This window comes from Sparus aurata, chromosome 21 (genome assembly GCF_900880675.1).
Source record: "Sparus aurata chromosome 21, fSpaAur1.1, whole genome shotgun sequence".
In the NCBI taxonomy this organism is placed as follows: domain Eukaryota; kingdom Metazoa; phylum Chordata; class Actinopteri; order Spariformes; family Sparidae; genus Sparus; species Sparus aurata.
The window spans coordinates 20,819,024-20,844,099 of NC_044207.1; the positions used below are offsets into that span (position 1 = coordinate 20,819,024).

General features: G+C 42.5%; 2 protein-coding genes across 3 annotated transcripts in view; one reads left to right on the forward strand and one right to left on the reverse strand.

Annotated features, from left to right (window-relative positions):
* Nucleotides 1-13,173, reverse strand: part of sntg1 (syntrophin, gamma 1) — a 39,077-nt gene extending 25,904 nt beyond the window's left edge. The window contains exons 1-3 of one of the 2 annotated variants that reach the window (XM_030403530.1): nucleotides 12,431-13,173; nucleotides 2,420-2,602; nucleotides 1,694-1,743 (exon numbers count right to left, since the gene is read on the reverse strand). In XM_030403530.1, the coding sequence (XP_030259390.1) occupies nucleotides 1,694-1,720 (27 nt within the window). In that variant the 5' untranslated portion in view covers nucleotides 1,721-1,743; nucleotides 2,420-2,602; nucleotides 12,431-13,173. Of the gene's footprint in view, nucleotides 1-1,693; nucleotides 1,744-2,419; nucleotides 2,651-12,430 lie in introns of both variants that reach the window. The other variant, XM_030403529.1, reaches the window with a different exon arrangement.
* A 7,968-nt stretch (nucleotides 13,174-21,141) lies between these two features.
* On the forward strand, nucleotides 21,142-23,522 carry snai2 (snail family zinc finger 2). Its single transcript, XM_030401783.1, has 3 exons — nucleotides 21,142-21,437; nucleotides 21,571-22,092; nucleotides 22,483-23,522. The coding sequence occupies exons 1-3, from the start codon at nucleotides 21,359-21,361 to the stop codon at nucleotides 22,662-22,664; spliced, it is 783 nt and encodes a 260-aa protein (XP_030257643.1). The 5' UTR covers nucleotides 21,142-21,358; the 3' UTR covers nucleotides 22,665-23,522.
* The last annotated feature ends 1,554 nt before the right edge of the window (nucleotides 23,523-25,076 follow it).

Consider the following 25,076-nt stretch of genomic DNA (forward strand, 5'->3'; position numbering starts at 1 on the left):
CAGTTTAAATAGCATTTCACTTGTTTTATATTGCAGTGTTTCCCACACGTAGAGATATATAAATGTAAGTATAAATACAAGTATATTTGGTGACTTGTTTATGCACGTTGTGCTTTTATTTCTTTCTAATCCATCCGAGGGAATTACGCCATGCACTCTAAAGGAAATTGCCTATTTTAAGGCTATATCAAAATTTTTTTCATCTCTTCAAAAGTACACTATATTGCCAAAAGTATTTGCTCACCTGCCTTGACTCACATATGAACTTAAGTGACATCCCATTCTTAATCCACAGGGTTTAATATGATGTCTGTCCACCTTTTGCAGCTCTAACAGCTTCAACTCTTTTGGGAAGGCTTTCCACAAGGTTTAGGAGTGTGTTTATGGGAATTTATGGCCATTCTTCCAGAAGCACATTTGTGAGGTCACACACTGATGTTGGACGGGAAGGCCTGGCTCTCAGTCTCCGCTCTAATTCATCCCAAAGGTGTTCTATTGGGTTGAGGTCAGGATACTGTGCAGGCCAGTGAAGTTCATCCACACCAAACTCTCTCATCCATGTCTTTATGGACCTTGCTTTGTGCACTGGTGCACAGTCATGTTGGAAGAGGAAGGGGCCATCCCCAAACTGTTCCCACAGAGTTGGGAGCATGGAATTGTCCAACATCTCTTGGTATGCTGAAAGATTCAGAGTTCCTTTCACTGGAACTAAGGGGCCAAGCCCAGCTCCTGAAAAACAACCCCACACCATAATACCCCTCAACCAAACTTTACACTTGGCACCACGCAGTCAGACAAGTACCGTTCCTCTGGCAACCGCCAAACTCAGACTCAAGCACGATTTGTCACTCCAGAGAACGCGTCTCCACTGTTCTAGAGTCCAGTGGTGGCATGCTTTACACCACTGCATCCGACGCTTTGCATTGCACTTGCTGATGTATGGCTTAGATGCAGCTGCTCGGCCATGGAAACCCATTCCATGAAGGTCTCAGTTGACTGTGGAATATTTAGGAGTGAGGAAATTTCACGACTGGACTTTTTGCACAGGTGGCATCCTATCATAGTACCACACTGGAATTCACTGAGCTCTGAGCACCTGGTTTCAATTATTTGGATAGGTGTCATCAAATTTCACAACTGTTTTGTCCAAATACCCCAACATCGATACTGTGAAAATACAGTGATGACTACTGGTACGTTATATAGTCTCATATCAACATAACAATATGATATCGATCTGTTGCCCATCCCTAATTCAAATACTGTCAACTGTAAATTACTGAAAACTTCATCGTATCAGAATGAGAGGATGACAAATAAACATATAAGCTACAATTTGTATTAAAGACAAGTATATATTTTTATTTGACACAAGGTGCAGATTAATAGAATAGAATAATATCAATCTGTTTTGATTTCAGTATCATAAATTACATATTTAGAGGGAAATAGGTTGACATTTTGCTGTGATTGCAGTTTCATACAGTCATCTATTCCAGCCCGTGGTCCCTGGGTGCTCACGTGCTGGAAGAACGAGGGGTTAAAGGGGAAAGGGGAGGCTGCATTCGCACAGATTTATGTGCTATAGCACTGTCCAAGCCGCATGCTTCCAGGCGCTTGTAAATGTCAGAGCTGTTTCTGTAATCACAGTCATTTCACTGTCAAAATGTTACATTGATTGAATCCCACCAACCTCTTCATTTGAAGTCTTGAAATCCATGTGCTACAGTGCAGTGAGGGATACTGCAACAGAGAGAAACAAGATTGAGTTAGACTGTGGGGGCAAGCGCTGACTAGCGTGACCACGGAACCGCATGGCTGATTCCAACTAGCATTGTTAGCAGGATATCTTTTTTCTATTAGAGCTTTGCTTTTCTTACACAATGGAGGGAAATAGCTCCTTCATTGTAATGCGCCTCCTCTAAACTCAACTCACATTCCCAGCGAGCAATCTCGGGAGAAAACCGGAGACTATTAAGCGTTAATGAATAATTCATTAGCAAAGGTGAGAACCCAGGTACCCTAATAAATGTTTCAATATCCAATTCAGTGCTCCCAGAAATGAACCGTGTTACCATATCTGATGTCTCGACAGGGAGAGAGAGAATAAAACTGAGCTACAGTAAGGGAGGAAATGCCACAATAAAAGCACAAAAACCTCAGTGGTGCTGTGGTTTTTAAAAAGAAAAAAAAGGAGCGACACCACAAACACACACACTGGGAAATCATATGAGTCGCTCCTTTCAGACAAACACACAAGTTGTCTCGAGGTACCTTTTTTTTTTGCCAGAGCCCCATTTGCATAAACCAGTTTCTAATCAGACAGCCACTTGACTCGAAAAAAAAAAAGAGTGCAGATAAAAAAAAAACGGCTCACACTCGAGGTATAGAACCTGCGCCGCAGAGGGAGTCGACATACCTCAGTAGAAAGGCCCCCAGCTCTTTGGACGGTGAGATCTAGCCATCGAGCAGCGAGCTGATCCCTGATCTGAGCTGCAGCAGAGGGCCTTCCCGAATCATGGCTGTCAAACCTGGGCGGTGGGGAGAGCAGCGCTGTCACCTCTCCTGGCTGGATGGAGGATAATTCCCAGTGGAGCTGATGCTGAAGAGCAGAATGAGGCTAACGTTCAGTGAGGGATCGGTGGCTGTGCTGCAGTAACAGAGGGAGGGATGCAGTGATCATACTAGGAAAGACTCAAAAACGAACAACAAATTATTGACTATCTAAACTACATTTAAATACTCAGATTCAAAAAAACATGCATTCATCTTCTGACTACGGCTGAAGAGCTTTAATCTACAGATACGTGTGATGTCAATACGTCTACATATGTATGTGGGACGAGGAATCAGAAGCGATTCACAGATTCAAACTCGAGACTGTGAAATCCCTCAGCCGACTGATGAAGGAGCCACTCAAACACCTCGCTCGTAAAAAAAACAAAAAAACCTGTGGATTCATGTGCACCAATGCCAGAACGCAATTAACTCATATTCTTCCATTTTCTTGGATCTTTTGTACGCCGAGCACAAATGACTCTTTCCAAGTGTTTATTAAGTTCCAGTAGCACACCCTTGAGAAATCCTCCTCGTTAGTATGCATTGTTTGCTCAGCGCCACCTTTTTTTTTGGTTGTGCCGCAGTGTTGCCTCTATGATCATTGTTCTAAAAAAGACAAAAAAACAGTACATATGCATTTCAAGCTACATTGCATGTATAAATCAGTGGGTGCTGATTATAGAGTTGGAGTAGCCTTAATGAATCTTGCAAATCTGGTGGTTAAAGCACTGAGAGGGAGGAGAGTAAGTCGTTAATATGGCGTTAGTCAACGCAGAAGCTCAAGAAATCTTTACTTCGATCAGATTATCTGACTTAACTTTACGTTTGAAGAAAAGAAAAACATAATCCATTTCAAAAAGGCACATTTTCTCGAGCCAATCTGACCCTTAAATCTTTGTTAGTTAATTAGCTTTACAATTACGTCTGGTATTTTTAGTTTTCTTAAGATGGTTAGGTCATTCATCTGGTGGTTGTGGTTTAATTGAATGTTGTCCTGTATAAGATCTATTGTAGCGCCTATAAAGTTGAATGAGAACCAGCTTTGTATCAGTAGACTGTTGGGAGTATTTGCAAATTACAAACTCCTCTCCATTTTGCTTGCAGACGGAGCCCCGCAATCTTTTGCCGGTGAGCATCGTCTGTCTCACCATGTCTTGCATCAAGTGAGGGACGTCTCACCGAACTCTGATCTAAACTAGGCAGTGCTGATGAACTATAAACTGAGATTCTGTTACTACACTGCCAATCTCTCATCTCAAATGCTCAGAAACATAATTCAGCATACTGTTTAGCTGCACTAGAGACAGTTTGTGAACTGGACGTAGCCACCATATTGTTCCTGTCCTGTATGTTCGAATTTATGCTGTATTTCTCTCCTAAAACATATCAGAAACATATTTTAGTGTATTGCTGAAATACCAAATTATGTGTTACCAGTTGGCCGTCTAACAGTTTCCTGTTTCAAATCAGACTCAGTGAAAACAAAGCACCGCACAAATCGCAGTTGCTGGAGGTGGTCTACCCTTTGAGCAAAAAGCAATACCACAGCCCTTTTTTCTGTTTCCTCTGGTCATGTCTTCCTTCGGCATAGACAGCTTTCCAGCAGTTAAGTACTTTGAGTCCTTCAGATACATTTTTCAGATAGAAAATTTCTATTCCTAACCTTGGACAATGTCCTTTGGGTGCCTTGACCTAACAAAGGACTCAATGAGAAGCTACTATAAACCTGAACCACTTCCCTGTAACTCCAGCGTGGTTCACAAATGTACTTTTTCTTTCAGTCAAAGAAAGTCATAAGATAAAACATTGGCAGTTAACATTTGTATCATTCGTACCATACTGACATTTCTACAATATGTATCGTATCACATTCACCTTACATGTTGATAACCTGACTTTCATGTCAGAAGCAGAGGGGATCGTGGTGGAGTTACAGGCAAAGAAGGCTGTGACCACTGTTCAAGACTGCGTAACAAAAAGCTGATTTTTTCAGGACATCTCCAGCCGTGTCTATGGTGACCAATCCAACCTGTTCTGACCACCAATCCAATTCTGACCATGTGATTTTTATCTATATTGTTTTTCAGTAACTGCAAGTATATGTGCTCCACCGATCTATCATGACTTTACGTTTGACTCTACAAATTCAAGTCGACACACAATATCACAGTTTCTCTCTTCAGCCTTGCTCAACCTAACAACCTACACATGTAGCTGTCTGCCTCAGAGACAACTCGGCTCTGTAGGGGCTGTTAGAGAAATCCTGATATCATTTGTGGACCCGCTTTTAAAAATGAATGCCTTCACGTGGTCAGCCGGAAAATGTGTCTGCAACTCGGAGGCGAGCACTTTGCCTTCGCGGGTGCCCTCCTAGTACATCCCATCAGACGCCAGCACTCCCCCCCCCCCCCCCCCCCCCCCTTTTTTTTTCTGTGAGAATCCAAAGATTAAATAGGCCGAACCTTTTGTGCCTTTTAAGTCGAGTCAGCGCAACTCCTTTCACAACCGTGCCATCAGATATTTTCAGTCAATTTGCCGAGCGATGTTTTTCAAATAATGCTCTTGTCTTTGACACAATGGCAGGAAGCACAGGGAGAGAGGAGGCGAGTTAGATTGCCTGAAAAGATGTGGAGATTGTAACGTGACATCTCCATCTCTTAGACCTGAGGACAGCTGTGGCCCATACAGGATGATGAATGGCCGTTTGTTGCGTGCAGGTGGAGCGGCTGTCTGTGGAGTGCTCCAGCAAATGTAGTTTTTTACTGCACCTAAATTGAGATGGGTCTCACTTACTGTATGTTCACTTGTTCTGCGACCTGGAACATATGGTGTCTGGGAGTGCAGCTTTTTAATTTGGCGAGCGATGATAGCAGATATTATGTTACTCAAATGTGATGGCATCCCAAAAGAGTCCTGCTCAAACATCAAGAGCGTTGTACTGAGCATTTCAAAGGATCTGCCCAGACCGCGTTAGAAAAACATAATTAAATCTTTGTTGCAAGCTGCCAGCAATATACACCTTCCTCTGTCTGGCTCTTTAAACACAATATTTCCATAGAGAATGAAAAATAATATTCACGATTACTTATTCATATTGTGTTTTAATCTTCGTCAAACATTTAAGATATATTTTTTGATCAGTTGTGACATTTTCTTACCTCAGAAAAATGAACATTTTTCAGTTGTGAGGGCTTAAAGATTTATCTAAATCTGACTTGTTGGCCAACTTGTTCTAGGATACAAAATGTAATTGGTCTGTGCTCAACTTCTGTGCTTGTTAGGGACCGGCAGTCAGCGTACTGTACGTAAGCCCCTTTTTGTCTCAAGCGTGAGAGCTGTAGCTGCCTCGTTGTTTCTGCTTCTGTGTTTTTTTTAACTGTTTGTTTCAGGTGGGTGTTTAATTGGCATGCTATGGAGTGAGATGGAAGTTTTAACTGAAGTGCGGGTGATTTGATTTTGTATCTCCGGAGTATTAAATATGGCCTCACAGAGAAAGAAAGAAAATCTTCCTGTTTAACTCGCTTCCTCACTTCGAGCTGCAGCAACCTTGTTTAATCTGGGGCAGATGATTTTCTCCATATATCAGTTGAGGTTTCGGTTGATATAAAAAAAAAAAAAGCCCAGAGGCAATGTGACATGTACAGGCTGCTTGTCCTGTGTGACCAATAAAAATAATTCAAAGATATTCAAATTCATCTCATAGAGGACTAAGTAAACCAACAAATATTTACCCTTAAGAAGCCAGAGCCAGTGAGTTTCATCTCCGACTGTGGACTTCACTTTCGAAGCCTCATCTTAAGCATTACAGCAGTCTACATCTTGTTTTATTGCAGCCAGAAGTGCACATTTGGGTGAGTTGGTAGGAAAGCATACCCTACTTTATTGTCTATTTCGCTCTAAGTGGGATGATAATTTACTAAATGAGCATCATGCTGTGTTGAAGAAGACTTGAAACTAGCAAATGGGACCATAAACCCATTAGAAAACTGTTTTACCGAGATAATAAATTAAGTGAGCAAATTTTTTCATAAGATTACATACAATTGGACTTCTTTTTGCAACCAGAGGAAACACCTCTTTTCTGGCCAAGTTGATTGCCATTGTATCCCTACATGACATATCACCGTTCCCAGAATAACCAGCATGCATAACTTAGACATACACATGCAGTCTGGTTAGGTTTAGGCAGATAAACTAAATGAAATCTACATAAATCTTCATAGACTTTTGGTTTCACACTGGACATGAACAGGCATCTTCAGGGTGAAAGGCTCTCTGACTGTTCAGTTCAGTTCAGTTCAGACAACTTTATTAGTCCCCGGGGGGCAAATTCAGTTCAAGAACATATTTGAACATATTTGACGATTTTGTATTTATTTGGGGTTCAGGGATAGTCTTAAATGGAAATTGTTTGAAGTGTGTTTCAGAATTGGTATCGCACTACACTGTGTTACTACTTGTAACACTGAGCCTGTTCTCCTCCATCGAGCATCATGAAATGCTTCAATGTAAAGCGTCACATCTCGCCAACTTCCTCCTTTGCTGCCGTAATAATTACCACAGCCACTAGAGGTCGCCCTTTCTTATGAAACATAAATATCAACTGCTTTCAGTTGAACTGTCTATCAATTCACCTGCCAAACTATTTTCTCACTGAACTACTTGGTCTATAAATATTTTTTTTAAAAAAAGGTCCAACAAAAGCTTCAAAAGCCCAAGGCTACATCTTCAGATATCACGTTTCGTGCTGACCTATAGTCCAAAACCCAAAAAACATTCAATTTCAGTGATGTAAAACTGAGAACAGCAGCAAATGCTCACATTTGAGAAGCCAGAAGCGCAGAATGTTTCAGCTCTATATGGTTTTCATCAAAAGAATACGTGTTTATAGCAGAGTGGTGTTCAGATTCCTCTCCACCCCACAATTCATGATTATATTAATAAACTCAGTCTGAAAAGTTCTGTACTTGCAGAACATATCTTGCACCCAACATTGCTTTTTGTGTGCCGCTAGAGGTGCCACTGCTCCTTCTATTCTTTCAGATTATGTTCCAGACATATCATTCAGGCAGGATAGAAGGAGTATCTCATCATGTTTTCGGTTCTTTCGGGGCATTTGTCAAAAAATAAGCCTTTCATCACCTCGTAAGTCAATACCTGAGCTCCTGCGACGCGCTCCACGCCAGATGCTCATGAATGATAGGCAGAGGAGTAAATTAGTGATGGACACATTTATGGACTGAGCTCTTGACCTTCCTGACTATGATGTATGTTTTCTGGCAACAGGGAGCCACCAGATATCAGGTGGGTGCCAACTTAAATCAACGAGAATCATTTCACAAACTGGTTGCCTGTTATACGGCTGGATACCAGGGAGCAGAAATAGACATACACAGGATAATAAAGAACGGCGAGAGGAAACTGATCCTGCAGCATGTTTGCTTCTGACAGCTTCCTAATGGGATCGTAATCTTTATTTCTTCTTTAACATGTGGTATTATGGTGCAACGCCTGCGGATAAATGGATTGGCCAAGTCAAGCATGTTATCTTACATGAAGGTCTTAATTAGGCTCAACCCAGAGCCTTTACACAAGACCGAATAGCATAATTCACTTTCCTAATTAAACTATATACGAATAAATGTATGTGCATGTAGGCACGTCTGTAATTCAACCAATGGGGCCTTGCAGGGGAAGACTTGGGGGCCTGGAAATGGCCCCATGCTGTGTGGAGTACATGAAAGGATTAAAAAGCTCAGTATATTGCTGAAGGCCAGGCAACATTGAAATGAAGCCGCGCAGTCGAGGGACACATCTGCTCCCTTACTAAATATAAAGTCGGGAAACATACAGTATTAGCTACCTCTTGATCGCTCGGGTAAATTATGTATGAATTCAAACCGTCTGACATGAGAAAAATTACTATCTTAGGGATATAAATAATGTGCTGTACATCAGCGGGTGTTTACTTTATTTCCTACAGGATTTGCTTGATTTCCTTTGGGTCGTTTCCAGTCGCAAAATGTGACCTGTTCACCTTAAAAACTACAAAATACAGAGATGCAACTGGTGGTCCATAATCATTTAAGCCCATGACATTTTTGATCAATAGCAAAACAGTTTAGTCAATAAAATGTAAGAAAATAGAGGACAGGGCCATTCAAAAAATCATTTTCACCGTCCATAAGTCTTTCAATAATTCTCTGAATTAATTGATTAGTTGTCGTAGTTCACAAAATGTCAGAGAAGGGTGACGACCCCCTTCAAATGTCCGACTGTTGATTAAGGAAGTTCTGTAGCTCATTGAATGTTAACTTCATTTTCTTGGAAGATTTTCATTTCCAGCTACAAACCGTGACCTTTGACTACATATATGCAACTAATGACTCATAACCATTATCCAATATGCTGCTATTGACTTTTTAAATAAGAGTTAAATGTTTTATTCAATAGAGTATAAGAAATAGAGAACAGGGCTAAGGAAATGACACATTTTCTTGTCCATGAACCTGTCGATCGGTTCACCAATTAATCGATTAGTCAAAGTAAACCGTGATAAGGAAATTGATGACTATCATACTGTGCACGTTTGCTTCACTACAGTATTGAATTCTGCTGTATTAGTGACGTTAAAAGGATAATTCTTTAAGTTTTTGTAAAGTTCGATGTGTGTCAGGACATAATACTTTGTGAAACTGAAGCGTTTGTTCTGTTGTCATCCCTTTAAAAGGTCACTGTGAATGAAAATAATGAAAAATAATTGTGTAAACCGTATAAATTAAAATGTGATGGGTTTTTCTAGATGGTTATCGTACCGTGAAATTCTCATACTGCTGCAACGCTGTTTGGTGCATAAAATGGTGAAAAATGATGATCACTGTTTCCCAAAGCCAGAGTGGAATGTCCTCAAATGTCTTGTTTTGTCCACAGTGCAAAGTTATTTAGTTGGCTGTCACAGAGGAGTAAACAAAACAGAAAATATGCACATTTGAAAAGCTGAAATCAGAGAATTTAGGCAATAAGTGTCATTGAATTGACTATTTTCTGAAGCTCTCACTGAGAAAATTATCCCAGAGGCCAAAGTGATGTCTTCAAAATGCTTTTACAGACTGTAAAAAAATAAATAAAAAAAAAATCAGATTAAAAGCATGAATAAGCTCGTGTTGTGGATAATTTCAAAACTGTGAAAGTAAACAGAAAAAAAACAAACAAACTATGATGTCCACACAGCCTGTTCTGCTATCATAAGCAAAAAAACAACAACTGTGAAGCGGGTTAATTGCTGCTCGGGGGCTATTTTACTGTTCACAGGTTGGATGGATTGCAAATGTTCCGAGGAAACACAATAATGCAATTTACAGTACAAGACTGCCTTCTATCAAGGTTGAGCTGCTGCTGTGGCGTGCTGTCAAGGCAGCGGTGCTTAACGAATAAGCAAGACTCTCCACATTAATCAAATGTGACCCAAAATTGTCCAGCCAGGGCCAGGGCCACACACACACACACACACACACACACACACACACACACACACACGTTGTAACGCTTAAAGAAAAAAATGCTGCTTTCCCCCTCGACAGAAACGTTGAAGGTATAGATGTGATCTCGGAGGGCTGGTACCATAAATCGCTGTGTATAATCTAACCCCTTATAGCTTTTCTTAGGGGGCAGTTATCACCAACGTGTCGCTTTCATTGCATTGATCTGTGCTGCGGTCCTGAACCTCTAAATCAGATGGGCTGGTATATGAGGCGCATATAAATGAGAGTTGTGTCTTCTGCCTTCCCCACGAGACTTTGGTGTGCATTCGCTTCATTAGCCATCAGTCTCCGCTAAACCAGACTAATGGTTTTTTTCTTCTTGCATGACAGTGACTCCATGGCACGGACCAGTGATATTTTATCCTGCACTCCGGGAGAGATAACTGCGCCTCCTTTGTATGTTCGACGCTCGTACATCACAGCACAATAAAAGCATATGGCTTCTCCTCTGTGATTTTCAACATCTGGAGCGTTTCATGTGGATGGTCGACCAAACAGTTGCTATAAAAGCCCCACGGCAGCAGCAGGAGTGGTGCATTTTGTCTCTCCGCTTGCCAGGCTCTGGTGCTAGATTGTAATGAAGATGTCCAGGTGACATACTGTGGGCTCTCCCTGCTGCCCTTTGGATAGAACAATCGCTGGAAATGTTAAAGGATTGCTCCCCGACTGGTTCCTTTTAATAAACCCTGTTACAGCCTTATCTCTAACTTTCCCTAAACTCACTGCGACTAATTTTTTTTTTTTCCATTTCTCACTGGGAACCTGTCAAGTTTATTTTTTGGCGCATCATTTTCAGCAGAGCAGCACTCCTTTTAATGGCCAAAATAGGTCACTGAATAAAGCCACGCGGCATTAAAAAGAATGAGATGATGCTTCGCTGAGTGCTGAAAAGTGCAGCCCCTCATATGCATCGAGCTGCAGGGAGTGAAACAGCACTTTGAATGTGTTAACATGCATAATTGATGCCAATGTGTACATTCATCCCTTGGACAACATATCCCACTTGTACATTTCAAGACGTTTAGCTAGTCGGTATTTTTAACAGACCCGCTGAGATGCTGGGGATTATTGATCACCTAAGTAGGGAAGATAAAGTGTGGAGGAACTCTCTGATGTGCAGCAGATCTTTGTCGCGTTGGGTGAAACTTTGTGGCAATCTCCTTCCCTCCGATTGATCCGGACTGCGACACAGGACTCGGAGGATTTTTCTCGTCCTCGCTTCCCGCCTGACACATTGACCAGACGTGACTGACACCATTTCACTCAGGCCCTGGTCTCCTGCCAGTGTACCTCTGTCACTTGGCCAAACTGCTCTTTGATTTAGGACATAAGCAGAAATCAAGGGGGAGGGGACGCGTGTGCTAGGGCATAAAATCTTCAATGACATGCCACCATCTCCCACCCCCCACCCCCGCTGTAGGAAATGAGACCTCCAGTACATCAGACAGATTGCTCCTGACCTATGACCGGGCCAATGGATCGGCTGCGGATTGGGCTCAATATGCCTGCATGAGCTCGAGTCTCACTCCTTAGATTGTCTGTCACACAGTGATGGGAGGAAAAAAGGAAAAAAAACAAGCCGCGCCAGGTTACAGTTAAAGAAGCAACATAAATTTTGTGAAACACTGGAGGGGCTTTGGTGCCAGGATGATAAAACACAGTGGACCAGCAGCAGCAGCAGCAGCAGCAGCAGCAGAAACACTCCTCAGGTTCATCACAGATGGACTGCCTTGGGAAGATTCTGCGGATGAGCCATTTGTGAATACCTAATTGGCGTTCGGGATATAAAATGGCCCGAATATAAGTAGGTATGTTGATGATTATTGGCTTGCCCAGTGCAGGGAGAAGTACTTTGAATAGCAGCTGAATAGCAGCACTATCCATTGAATAGGAGGTCTGCTGCCTCTGCACTGGCTTGAGGAAACTGCGGGTGCAGCTTGTGTACCTGCAACTGAGGGCGATGTAAAGAAGAAAAAAAAAGGGCACTTCTTCTTTTTCCCACTGCAAGATCACACAATAACGACAACGGTGTGTGATGATGATGATGATGATGATGATGAGGCCCATCATCATGAGTGAAGTGCATCACACAAATGTGACCGTGAGAGAGGATGTGGGTGCTTCATCATCCATCGGGATCACATATGTGGCACATACATCAGCATTAAGGTTGATCAGATGAGGGGGGGGATAAGTGCATTGTAAAGGGTTAACGTTTCGTTTCATGGGTGTTTGGCATCATAATTAACTACCTACGTTCGTCATGCACTGTATCACCACCAGGCACTGTAAATGCAAAACAGGAGGAATAAAACGTCTGTGAGGCTTACCTGATTTTTCTAGTAACAGGTGGCGATCTCTCTCTTTTTTTAAGATCCCTTTGGACTCCACTCCCTCGTGCGACGGGCTTTTTTTTTTCTTATCTTAATTTATGCAACGGTGGCTAAAACATCTCAGCGGGGAAAAAAAAGAAAAAAGAAAACAGAAATCACAATGTATCCCTTGTGGCAGCATCGCCCACACGGCATCCTGGTCCACTCACTATACTCTGTAGCGCTGTGCACATTGAAAAAAAAAAGAAGAAGAAGAAGAAGAAAAAAAGAAAAAGAAGAACACAACACAGAGAGGTAAAGACGAGCCACAAGCACACTCGCACGGGAAGAAAAACGGATCATTTGTCCATATTTTTTCTTCTTTTCTGTGTGTGTGTTTCCTGGGCAGCGGTTCGGGTTTCAGGGATTCCTCTCCTCCGTCGACATCTCTGGCAGAGGGTCCGGCCGCTCGGCTCCGTCTCTGCCTCGCATCGTGCTGCCAAAATGACTGAAGCTCGGGGAGAAGAGAAATCACATGCGGCGGGTTTAACGCGCGCGTCAATCCGCTTGGTTTACCCGAGGCACCCGCGCAACTCTGGATGCATCAATATTACATGATGACTCTACTTTTTTCTACTGTTTCCAGGGACCGACTGACTGCCTGCTGCTCTTTCCAGCGTCACACTCCGAACGTCTCGCAAAGCGTTTTTCTCCCCCCCTTTCTGCCAATTAGATTTGCGTGCACTGCGGTCCTCTCTCCCTCTCTCTCTCTCTCTCTCTCTCTCTCTGTGTGTGTACATATATATTTATTTATATATATATATATATATATATATATATATATGCGTGTGAATCCACTCGGGATTCATGCCGAGGTTTGCCCGCTTACAGATGAGATCTGCGGCAAAAAAAAAAAAAAAAAAAAAGGGAGAAAGAATACTGGATTTGTTTCATCGTGGCTCATGCTTCAAAGTTATTTTACATTACATTGACAGTGTGAGTCTCTGCATGTGGGTTTACAGGTTACCTGAGCTGCATGTCACTTAAAAGCGAGAAGAAACTAGAGCCACATGATATATGTAGTGACAGATGGAGGGAAAATATATCAACATTAAGGGTTCCAGTTGGATCATTTCCGGTAAGAAGCTGCATGCAACATGCAAGGGGACAACCGCTGGAGATCAGCAAAAGATCAATGTGCTGATCAGTGTTCGACCACTAGTCATTGAGTTCATTGATAGAAACCAAAGTTCATTGAGAGAAACGAACAGCAGTTCCTTTGACATGCCCGGCCAAAAAAAAAAATCTGCTTCTAATGGATGCAAAGTTGCAGCCATGACAGTAGGACAGAGCTTCAAATATGGACGTTGCTCTAGAATCTCAAATGCAGAGGCTTCACACGTATATTCAACACAGAAGACCGACACCAACCAGCCACTGCTTTCAAATGGTCTGCCTAATGTCGCGTAAGTCAACGTCACACGGCCAAAAAGGCTCATATCCATGGACACAGGGCCTTTGGGTTGTGAGACAGGACCTGAATGGGTTGGACGTGGAATGATTAATTTCCCACAGGTTCCTCGGGCCATTCCTGTGCAGATTCTACTGGGATGGCGACAGGTTCAGTACCATCCCACATGCTGCTGTCTTGAGGGGGTGTAGTCGGTCAGTGAATGGCAGGACCCAAGAGTTCCCAGCAGAACATTGCATTGTTGCGAGATGGTCGATGTTATAAACGTCACCTTTCGGTCCTTTTGTCAAGCTGTTGCACTCGGTGGGCGAACAGCGTTCAAGGCCGACTACTGCGGGGACGGATATTGCTGTCAGATTCCGAAGATGTACTATGTGTATATTTCTATATAGATTACTCTATATGTGTTTATGTAGCATGGAGGTGTTCATGAACCTCCATTTCATTGTTCAACCTTGTGCTGTATAATGATGAATAAATAACCTTGTCCCTTTTAATTGCGTGGCTGATTGGTGTTTGCAATCACCACAGCTTGACGGTTGATACCCAACATCCGTGTCAGCAATTCAGTATCCGAACAAATGTGAAATATGGTGACATTCTCCCGTCTGTTGCTGAGGTACATTGGAATGAAACGTGGTCCGAAAATGTTGTCATTTCAACATTTTATGTGTGCTGCAGAAATGAGTCATAAAGCCCAACAGCAAGTTAGCATTCTTGCACTTCTGGTTGCCTCGTCTTAGAGTCAGTGTCAGAGTTTTCAGTTAAGCGCCTGAAACAAAAAAGTTTTGTGGTTAAAATATTTCTGCGACATAAAATACGTCAGTACGTATCACACATGTGAGTCATAAAGCATTTATGCGTCTTTAAAAAGGCGTTTGCTAACAAGTAGCTGGATGAGACTACAGAGGCTGTAGGGGACATTGAACATCGTCATACCAAACAAAAGACTCATCTACTATCATACAACGCTATCTTTCAAACTTGTAGATGGACCAGTTTATGGTAAAGTGTTTATAGCGTAGTGCAGTGGAAAGTTTAGTGGTGGAAGTCATGCACCTGCGATGTACAGTAGTTTGTTAATAGCCTAGCGTTAGCTTTTTACATGTGGCGAATACATTTCGGTTTAAAAAATGAATAAAGTGGTGTTCATTTGTGAGGATTATCTCACTGAACAAAACATCATAAACTTGTGTTTGCCACAGATCTTTATTTTTGTGCAGTAAACCCAAAATCCAATTGAAAAGTCCTGTAGGCTTCTTGTCGAGGTAAACTGGGCCGTGCTAACTTCCATGCTAGCCCACAAAAATATGTCATTCCTGCAGTGCTCTATTAGCCATTCGTGGGACATTTTGTCAAAATAGTGCATAAATTCTTGAGTTATGGGCAAAAATGTGCTTTGTGAGGTCACGCTGACTTTGACCACCATTCATCCTTGACACCGTGTGGACGTTTGTGCCATTTCTGAAGAAATTCCCTGCAGGCGCTTCTGAGATATCACTTCACGAGAATGTCACAGACGCCGACACGGAGGCTTTAAAAAGCATGGGTGGATTTTCTCATTCCCGTACAGTCAGACTCTTATGACTCAGTTTGTGTTGTCAATGATCACACACCATAATCTCCTCACTCCTCACACACACACACTCACTGTACATACATACGTGTTAAGTCACTCGGTAGTATTTGGTCTCTTTCCCCGAGGCCCCGAGCGTGAGCAGCTGCACGGGGCTGACCAGGTGCACCTCATTTTCCATGTTGTCATCGAGCCAGCTGAAGACTCCTGCTGTCTCCCCACATGATGCAAGTCGGCTCTTGCAACGTTTCATGTTCCCTACCAACCTGAGCGGCGCGTCACAGACAGCTCATATTCATAGAACTGTCTGTGACACACACATGCCACACACACACACACACACACACAGACATGTCAAGACTCTTATTCTGAAGGGGTTGTTAATTAAAGGTCAAAACTTGCAGCTCTGGACCAGAACACTGAGTCCTGTTGATCCTGCAGCCTCTAGCCGTTCTCAGGCTTGTCTGCTGACTCAATCACACTTCACTATACAACAGCAACCTTTTGAGTGTCTACCACTGTGAGGCTTTTCCATCCCCATCCTCCCTAATGGCTTAACTGTGATCCATTAGCAAATCAAAGTTAATTCACACCCAGATTATGGCACTTGTATAGCCTTCAGGTCTCACCAGAGGCCTTGTTAAAGTGCTACATTTGATCTTACTGTACCCTTAACCAATCTGACCCCGGTCTCCGGGATGTCCTGATGCGATACTGATCCAGTGGCTTTGGAGCTGCGCTGATTCTGAGCTTATTAAGGGAAATGAGAATCAGTCAATAGACAAGTTAACATCCAAATGTATTTCGGGAAAAAATGGGCAAAAGAAAATGCAAATGAATGCTCATTTCCATCCAATCATTATGCAATCATTAGGTGCCAAATCTCCATTTAGAAAACCGTCATACCATTGCAGAAGAACAGAGCGAAATACGCCTTTTTTCTTTGTTTCATGTGTGTAAGTTTGCTATGGGTTGTATTTGAATTCATTACCACGTCATTAAGGAAGTACTGACAGTGGGAAGCTTAAAATACTTGATGACCTGTGAATGAGCCTCACCAATCAACGATCCTCCTCTCGCGTTTTAAAACCTTTAATCCAGGCAGGTTACATCAGATCTGTGTGGATCGATGAGGAGGCTGTTTTAATCTGCTGCTATTTTTTAGTCTCTTCAGCAAAGCAGAAGCTTCAGCCAGAGCAGGAGCAGCTGATCAGAGTGAAATGTGCGCTATGTGTTAGAACCTGTTCAGAAACGGTGGGTCCATCTCCCACCGAGCGCGCGTACTCCTTTTTTGGAAAAAGGTGATAAAACCCTCTCAAGGGAACATTAAAAGCCTTTTGCGATATTCAGAACGTTTTCTTGAATTTCTATGACATGTGTGACAAAATACGCATGAAAAACATTGATGGAAACACGTTTAATGACAAGACCGCTGCACTGTAGATATAAATTCCTTGTTAACGTCATCGAGAAGTTCAGCATTTAAATGCCATTTACATTTGTGTATTCATGACTGGACTGCTAACTGCTAGTTTCTGCCATTTGTTCTTCACAGTGACATATACTAATTTTAAATGAGGGGTCAAGAGAGGACAGTTATGGGAGCATTGGTCTCCTGCTATAGTAAGTCTGCTATTGGCTGACTATTTCAGTTGGCCTTACGTCATCTCCTCAGATAAAATCTGTCTCTGTAGGAACAACCTCCGAGCTAGCAACATACACACTAAAAATACAAGGCCCCCTAACCTTGTTGCTAACGGTATATATGCGAGAAACGTTTTGCTGTTATCACTGGGTTTAAATCGGACGGCACTGAGGTGGGAAAAGGTGATGTCACACGCTTCGTTGCACCAATCAGGAATGAGCAACATTTGAATCAAAACTGTTGCAAGTACATCTGATCAATCGACACCTGCACAGTCTTAAGAAGTTTGTCTATTTTAACTGATGCTCATTTAGTCTTGAATACTAAGGTTGTTGGGAAAAACATCAAATTTGAAACCGCGTTTTTAGGGGCTTTAACCAACCTGACCTCCTTCACCGCTTTAACACGCCATGTATTCTATCGGTATGTATGTTAAAAGTGTATGTGGATTAGAAGTAAACAAAAGTCTGTGCAGGAGAGGTGGGAAGTCAGAGACAAGACAAGCAGGAGACACTGAAAATGAAATAATGAGGGATTAAATTGCAATTACCAAACAAAGGAGAAGAAGCACAAACACATAAGCATCAATGCTGGATGCAGTTGTTCATCCGTCAACACAGGATGTCACCAGCGTTGGTACAAGAGAAAGAGGACGATGAATGATGGGCGCCGCAGGTCTGAATTCAACACGTCAGCCTCCAGATGAATTGCTGCAAACAAAAAAAGAAGATGATGATGTACCACCACCGTGTTGTGTTGAGAAGCTGCTGCTTCTCAAAAATGAGCGAGCGTGTCATCCATTTACCTTGTGCTCGACCAGGAAAAAAAAACAAACACATGTTCGTCTGGTAATTGAGCACATTTCCGGTCGTGTCTCACTGTCCTACTACGACACAACACAGGGCCAAGGATACATGGCTTCCCCTTCTGTTAATTAATTTCCGAGCTCATAAACTAACAGCCTCTGCTTTTCAGAATTGCTGATATGATTTAAGTCGGCACATCATGCTTTTCACTCCCTCTCTTTGCCGCTGTCAGTACGGAGCAGCTTCCACATGCTCTGAATGCAGAGGACGGCGCCGAAGCATGAAAAACACACGAGGAGGCATTTTACACCTGGCCGTGCATGCTCCTGCTCCTCCTGGATGTGTTGTAGGGGGGTTTGCGGGTGCTATTAATTTCAAAGCATTATCTTTTTAAACGCTGCACAATGTTTTTTTTTTCTCCATCCTCCTCGCCATATATAGAGCGCTGAATGTGTGACAGTAGCCGGGAGTTATTATGCACAGATAACCTTCCCTTTCCTTTATAATCCAAGCAGGCACAAAGGGAAACTATTCATGATCTACAATTATGTTTTCCTAGATAAGATAAGCAGTTCACAATTAACTTAAGGCTCGCCCCAGACATAAGGAGCTTTTCATATCTGCTGACCTAGCCAATCAAACAGCTCCAGGAGCTGCTTTTCAATATCACCATGGCTAAGCCTTTTGCCTTTGTGTGCTCCCTTCTTCTTCTCTCCTGCCTTGGCACTTTTCAGATGTTCGCCTCACGCCCCTCTCAGAAGAGCCCAGTTGAACACAAGGGGGCGTAGACTGCTAAGTTTGCCTCACCTTGTCCAAATCAGCAGTAGCAGAGGCAGCACCAGCAGGGATAGATTTGATTATGGTGTCACGTCCGACCTTGAGGGGGGGAACCACGCTTGAATTTACATTTCAAGGAGGAATGCCTTATTGCATTATTGGCAAGGGGAATGTGTGGCTTTCTCCACACTCCGACTAAACTGCATTAGGAGTGACTGGCCTTTGGCAGCGGGGCAGGCTGGACCAGTTGTTGGATCATGAAGTCAACAGTTCTGTCCGTTCAGTAAACATCCTCCGTCCGAATCATCATCATCAGCCATTAGGAGAGCTGGTGTCGGTGGGAGTGTTCTCAAGTTTTTAAATATGTCACTCATACAGGATAATCAAGTCCCCAGAGGTTTGTAGCACAACAATCAGCAGCAGCACACTCGGCGCAGTGATTGCATTAGTGATGGCATTTTAAATAATCCTGTCTATCTCAGCAGGTAGCTCTTATTCCTGTTCTTTTCATCGCAATCGTCAGCGATCTGTTTATAGCTGAAGGAATGAAAACAGCTGCTATTTTATTTGCACAGTTTAGAGTTAAAGGGACATTACACATTAATATCATGTTTTGTAAATGTGCCAGCAGTGTTGTAAGAAGTACCAAGAAGTCATACTTGAGATAAAGTATAGATATATTATGTTCTACTTTTACTTGTACTTTTGTTACTTACTGTGAGTACATTCAATATCTGATACTTTTACTCAAGTGCTATTCATATGCGTGACTTTGACTTTTACCAAAGTAATATTTGAACATTTTGATTTGATTTTGATTTTGATTTTATTTGTCCCGTAGGGAGATTTGTCTTCACTGACAGTACATTACACATCTTCGACGTCAACGGACACTACATGCACATCAACAAACAAAAAGAAAGAGACATACATAGCAACAATAACAACAAAGACAAGTTATATGACAGCACAGTATCAAGTAAACATTATATCTTTACTTGTGGTTCTTGTTGCACACTGTAGCACAGCAGTGATGAAATGTAACTGAGTACATTTACTAAAGTACTTTAATTGAGTACAATTTTTTGTACTCAAGTTTATTAGAGTATTTCCATTTTCTGCAACTCTGTACTTCCATTCCACTACATTTTGGAGGCAAATATTGTACTTTTCTTTAGTCAAGTAATTTTAATTACTAGTTACACTGCAGAGAGCTTCTCCAGAGCCAAGATAACTGTTTTAAATTGATTTATTTTAACAGCAATTGGATGAAAAAGAAAAACACTGATTCTGATCATGAAAAAAACGCTGAATATCGTATACAGTAATCGACCAAGCCGATATACAAGTATATGCATAAGTTTTTTTACTCATACTTTTGCCACCAAAGCACCTTTAACATCACATACTTTAAGACTTTTACTCAAGTAGCCTACTATTCATATGGAACTTGAACTTTTATTAAAGTAACATTTCTGCACGATATCTTAACTTTTACTCAAGTACATTCTTGGGGACTTTCTCCAGCACAGTGGGACAGCAGTGGTGGAAAGTAACTAAGTACTTTACATAAGTACAGTTTTGAGGTTCCATTTTCTACTACTTTTGTACTTGGAGACAGATATTGTACTTTTTTGTTCAAGTAGCACATTTAAAATTGCACAAAAAAAACAAAAAAAACAGATTCTGATTATTGTAAAAATGCTAAAATTAATTTCCAATTATCAACCAGACCCATAATATACAATATATACAAGTATATACCTTTACCCTGTGGTACTTAGTACATTTATTATCAGAGACTTAAAGGAAGTATTCAAGTAATATACATATGGGTGACCAAAGTTATATTTGAACATGATATCTTTACCTTTAGGTACTTTTTACACACTATGGCACAGCAGTGATGGAATGTAACTAAGCACATTTACTTACGAAATTTACTTGAGTTCATATGGGTGAATTTCACTTTTACCAAAGTAAAATTTTAACACAGCATCTTTACTTTTACTCGAGTACTTTGGGTACGTTTTACAACAGTGCGGAGCAGCAGCATTGTGGGCTGCAGCACACATAAAACAAAGCATGCTCCGGGCTATCTGAATAAGTTAGTTTTAAAATGTATTTTAAATGAGTTTCTGATGAGTTTGAGCTGCTCTCACTGAAAGAAATCTGCCTTTATTTGCTGATGATTCTCTCTGCTGCTGCTGCTGCTGCTCTTCTGGTCTCCCCATGTGCACTTGCATCTCTTGAATCAAGCACAAGTTTAGCACATGGCACCTGTCTAAGTGGAGGAAATGGCACTAACCCAGCCCCTAGGGGGGGTTGTGCGCTCCCATAGGCTACAGACGCATTTGTGGTAAAAGCGAGATTTAATTGGTTTGAGCTTCTCGTATATGTAGATGGCAGCGGGGTGACTCCTCCCATGCACCTGATAGGGAGTATTTACAGCTCTTTACAGCTTACCCACTGCACTGTTTCCAAGAGCGCAGCGCTGCACCATGACACTCCACTGGACCTAAGCTTTAAGGATTTCCGTCTTCACTCTCTAAACCTGCCGCTATATTTTCCGAGAGTGTGTGAGAGAGAGAGCGAGAGAGAGACAGAGAGTGAGTGAGAGAGAGAGAAAAAAAAAGTTTGCCAAAAGTTGTCCACTACTTGTTTTTCCAAGATGCCACGCTCGTTTCTGGTCAAGAAACACACAAACTCCGCAAAGAAGCCAAATTACAGTGAGCTGGAGAGCCCGACAGGTAAAGTTTGACCAAAACTCTCTCAAAAGTTTTTCTTTTGCGCAACTTTCTGTTTGCATGTCTTTCTGCTCATCCAGGCAACATGTGATCCTTCATTTCCCCTTTTTTTTCTCCACTTTTCTTTTATTTCCAGTGTTCTTCACGCCGCACATCTACAGGGCCCTTCCTCTGCCCGTCATCCCGCAGCCGGAGATCCTGAGCCCGGCGGCGTACAGCCCCATCACAGTATGGACTACCAGCAACTTGCCGCTGTCTCCGCTCCCCAGCGACCTCTCCCCCATCTCTGGATACCCCTCATCGCTCTCCGACACCTCCTCTAAAGACCACAGCGGCTCTGAGAGCCCGAGGAGTGATGAGGACGAGCAGATGCTGCCCAAGCTGACAGACCCTCACGGGGTGGAGGCAGAGAAATTCCAATGTAGCTTGTGCAGCAAGTCCTACTCCACGTACTCTGGACTGCTCAAGCACAAACAGCTGCACTGCGACGCCCAAACGAGGAAATCCTTCAGTTGTAAATACTGCGAGAAGGAGTACGTGAGCCTGGGAGCTCTCAAAATGCACATCAGGACTCACACCTTGCCTTGTGTTTGTAAAATATGCGGGAAAGCTTTCTCCAGACCCTGGCTGCTCCAAGGACACATCAGGACGCACACCGGTGAGTGGATGTGGGGGAGACAGAGGGGCCCTCTGAGTGAGGAGGCTGCTGCTGCTGTGGGCTAATTGTGTTCAATGTATACATGATGTAACAGCCTGCACACATAGAGTAGACTTCACAGCCCAGATTAAGTTTGTAGTCAGGCTGATGTGACAAAACATAAACTCGTAGATATGTTTCGGTGATGCATCGCAAAGGGACAATATTGCTTTTTCTGACAAATGTCATGTTTTGAATCAAGCAGCGACTGAACCTGCTCAGCTGAGTGCCTCTCTGTAAAACGGCAAAACAAAACAAAAAACCCAGCAGGCCAGCACTCTGACACCGTTTTCTATTCAAATGTGTCTGCACACAATCTCTGACAGCGTCTTCTTTTTTTCTCACTGACAGGAGAGAAGCCGTTCTCCTGCCCTCACTGCAACAGGGCGTTCGCAGACAGGTCCAACCTCAGGGCTCACCTACAGACCCACTCGGATGTGAAAAAATACCAATGCAAGAACTGCTCCAAAACCTTCTCCAGGATGTCTCTTCTGCACAAGCATGAGGAATCTGGGTGTTGTGTAGCACACTGACTGAACTGGGATACTTTCTCTTTTTTTTCCCCCCACCATCATCAGAGAAAAAAAACAAAACAAACTGTTGCTTCTTTATGTTTTCCGAGCCCGGGAGAGCTGTCAGGGAATCACATCGAGGGGGGGGGGTTCTTTCTTTTTGTTTTTTTTCTGCTTCTTCTTCTTATTCTGCGTCTTCTTCTTCTTCGATGATTGGTCGGTTTCATTTCAGAGCTCTGTGGGCTCATGTGCCTCTCGCCTCAAGCAGTGTTTCTGTGATTGCAATCAGTGTCGAGCTTTGTCATGCCATGTACTCACCTACCTGTGCTATTCATGCACTTTTTCTGCATGTCTAGAATGTTGGTTTTTTTTTCATATGCCTTCACAATGTTATCCGCAGTGTTTTTGTACCGATGTCTCTCATTGGCTGTTATGCAGTCCTCCACTTCCTTCTTTTTAACTTTTTGATATTACAGACGATACCAAAAAAGGCGCATTATTATAAATGACAGTATGAACAGAGGAATGCTGAAGCCATTGTTACTTAGGGAACAAGTGCAAACTTAGTTTGTTTTTTTTTAGGGTGAATTTACTTCAACTTTTTGCACAGTCAGTAGAAACAGTTTGCCAGCACTCAAATAGCAAAACAGATGTTTCTCTCAAGTGCCTCAGTTTTACTTGGCAATAATATGTATGTTCCCTGTTTTTTTGTTTGTTTCTTTTTGTTTTATATATTTTTATATATTGAATGTAAGCGTGACTGAGATGATTGTATATCAGCAGTGAAAACTGTGATGCTGAATGATTTTTGATATTTTTTTCATATCCTCATGACACTTTTGGAAAATAAAGTTTCATGACATTTATTTTTCGTACACATTTCTGGCATTCCTTCAAGTCGCCTTTTTCATCCGCCAAGGCCGGCTGTTCCGCAGCAAGGTGATTGTCACGCGCTTCAAAACGGAATAAGTCGCACAAATGATATTTAATCCGGCTTGCCCCGTCTCGTGTTATGGAGATGTAAAAAAAAAAAAAAAAGTTAGAATGAGAGAAGAGGAGAGAGGTGACTCAGCTCTGAATCAGGCCTCAACCTGTTCCCCTGCGAACCTGTCCAGACATCAAACAATCTTGAAATTTAACACATACAAGCTATATTGATCTGCACTCACTTGTTAGACCCTTTGAGGGCCCATGACGCCCTCTTTACCCGAGTGTGTGTGTGTGTGTGTGTGTGTAAAGCTGAAATGTGAGGGCGTTGTTCCTGTTAAGAGAATAGCTCTTATTTTAAAACTTGTGTCATCAACCCGAGGAAAAGTGTGTGGTTTTTTTGTTCAGTTATCTCAGGGGCGTAGGGCACTCCGATATCTAGATTTTTAATATGTTTTCCCAAAAAGCCCAGAATTTGCATTTGCTTTGAGAACCTCCTTGAGTTTCTGGGATGCCTGCCATCGACGATTAAATAGACTTCCTTGGGCTACATCTTGTTGTCTTTTACCATATGCCGTCTACTTTGCAGCAGATCGAGATTAGGGCCCCGAAAAGCGGTGCCTCGAGGGATACAGTCAAAGTTGAACTCTTTCTAACAAACCCCACGGTGTGTTCCCGTTTGCCCCCTAATGCCCAAAAGCTCCTGATCTGAAGGATGTGATCTGACAAACAGACACTTGTTTTTCTCACTGCGAGGCCTGAACTCCCCTGTAGGTAGATTCTCCTCGCTGTGAGTCATCATCGAGCTATTCCAGGTGCTCGGATTGGGCAAGGTGGCTCCGGGGCTCTTCAAGCAACCCCCTCGCTGGAAAGCAGGTGCAACCAGGAGCACTTAAAAAAAAAACGCAGCACCAGCTCCAGAGATGCTGTAGAAAAACCTCAGCCACGACCCTAATGTGGAAACAAGCAGCAGGTCCTATTATTCAGATCATTTGCCTCATAAAAGGAAAGTGGCATCGGGAGGGCACTCTAAACTCCAATATCGCAGAGAAAGTGAAGCTGTTTGTCCTGAATATTCTTCGGAGGATCTTTCCTTCCATAGGCAACGCTTTATCACGCCGGTGTCAGAGAGAAGCAGAAAACAATGAATACATAAAGCCAATTAGCTGCGCAATCTTGCAAGATTTGCCTTTTTACAACAACAATTAACTGCATGACTGATTCCTCAGATAACAACGTGTTAAATGCTTTCCCCCCTCAAACATGAATATTTGATTTAGCTGCTGTGATGATAGTGGGAGGAAACGGGGCGGAGAGGGAGCAGGAACTCATTTGTTTGAAAGCATATGGCTATTAGAGGATGTGTTAAAGAATGTGAGATCAAATGTCTGTTAGGTGTGGAGACTGTTAATAGTCTCGCCGCTGTGATCAAGTTGCGAATCTCGCAGACGCCAAGCGCAGGTAGATACCCTGCGGGTGTTTTTGTGATTAGATAGGAGAGAGAAG

Excerpts from the sequence above, each read along its gene's own strand:
- snai2 (XM_030401783.1), top strand. The coding sequence starts at position 21,359 with ATGCCACGCTCGTTTCTGGTCAAGAAACACACAAACTCCGCAAAGAAG. Across the intron at positions 21,438-21,570 it reads TGAGCTGGAGAGCCCGACAG|TGTTCTTCACGCCGCACATC; the intron begins GTAAAGTTTGAC and ends TTTTATTTCCAG. Across the intron at positions 22,093-22,482 it reads ACACATCAGGACGCACACCG|GAGAGAAGCCGTTCTCCTGC; the intron begins GTGAGTGGATGT and ends TCTCACTGACAG.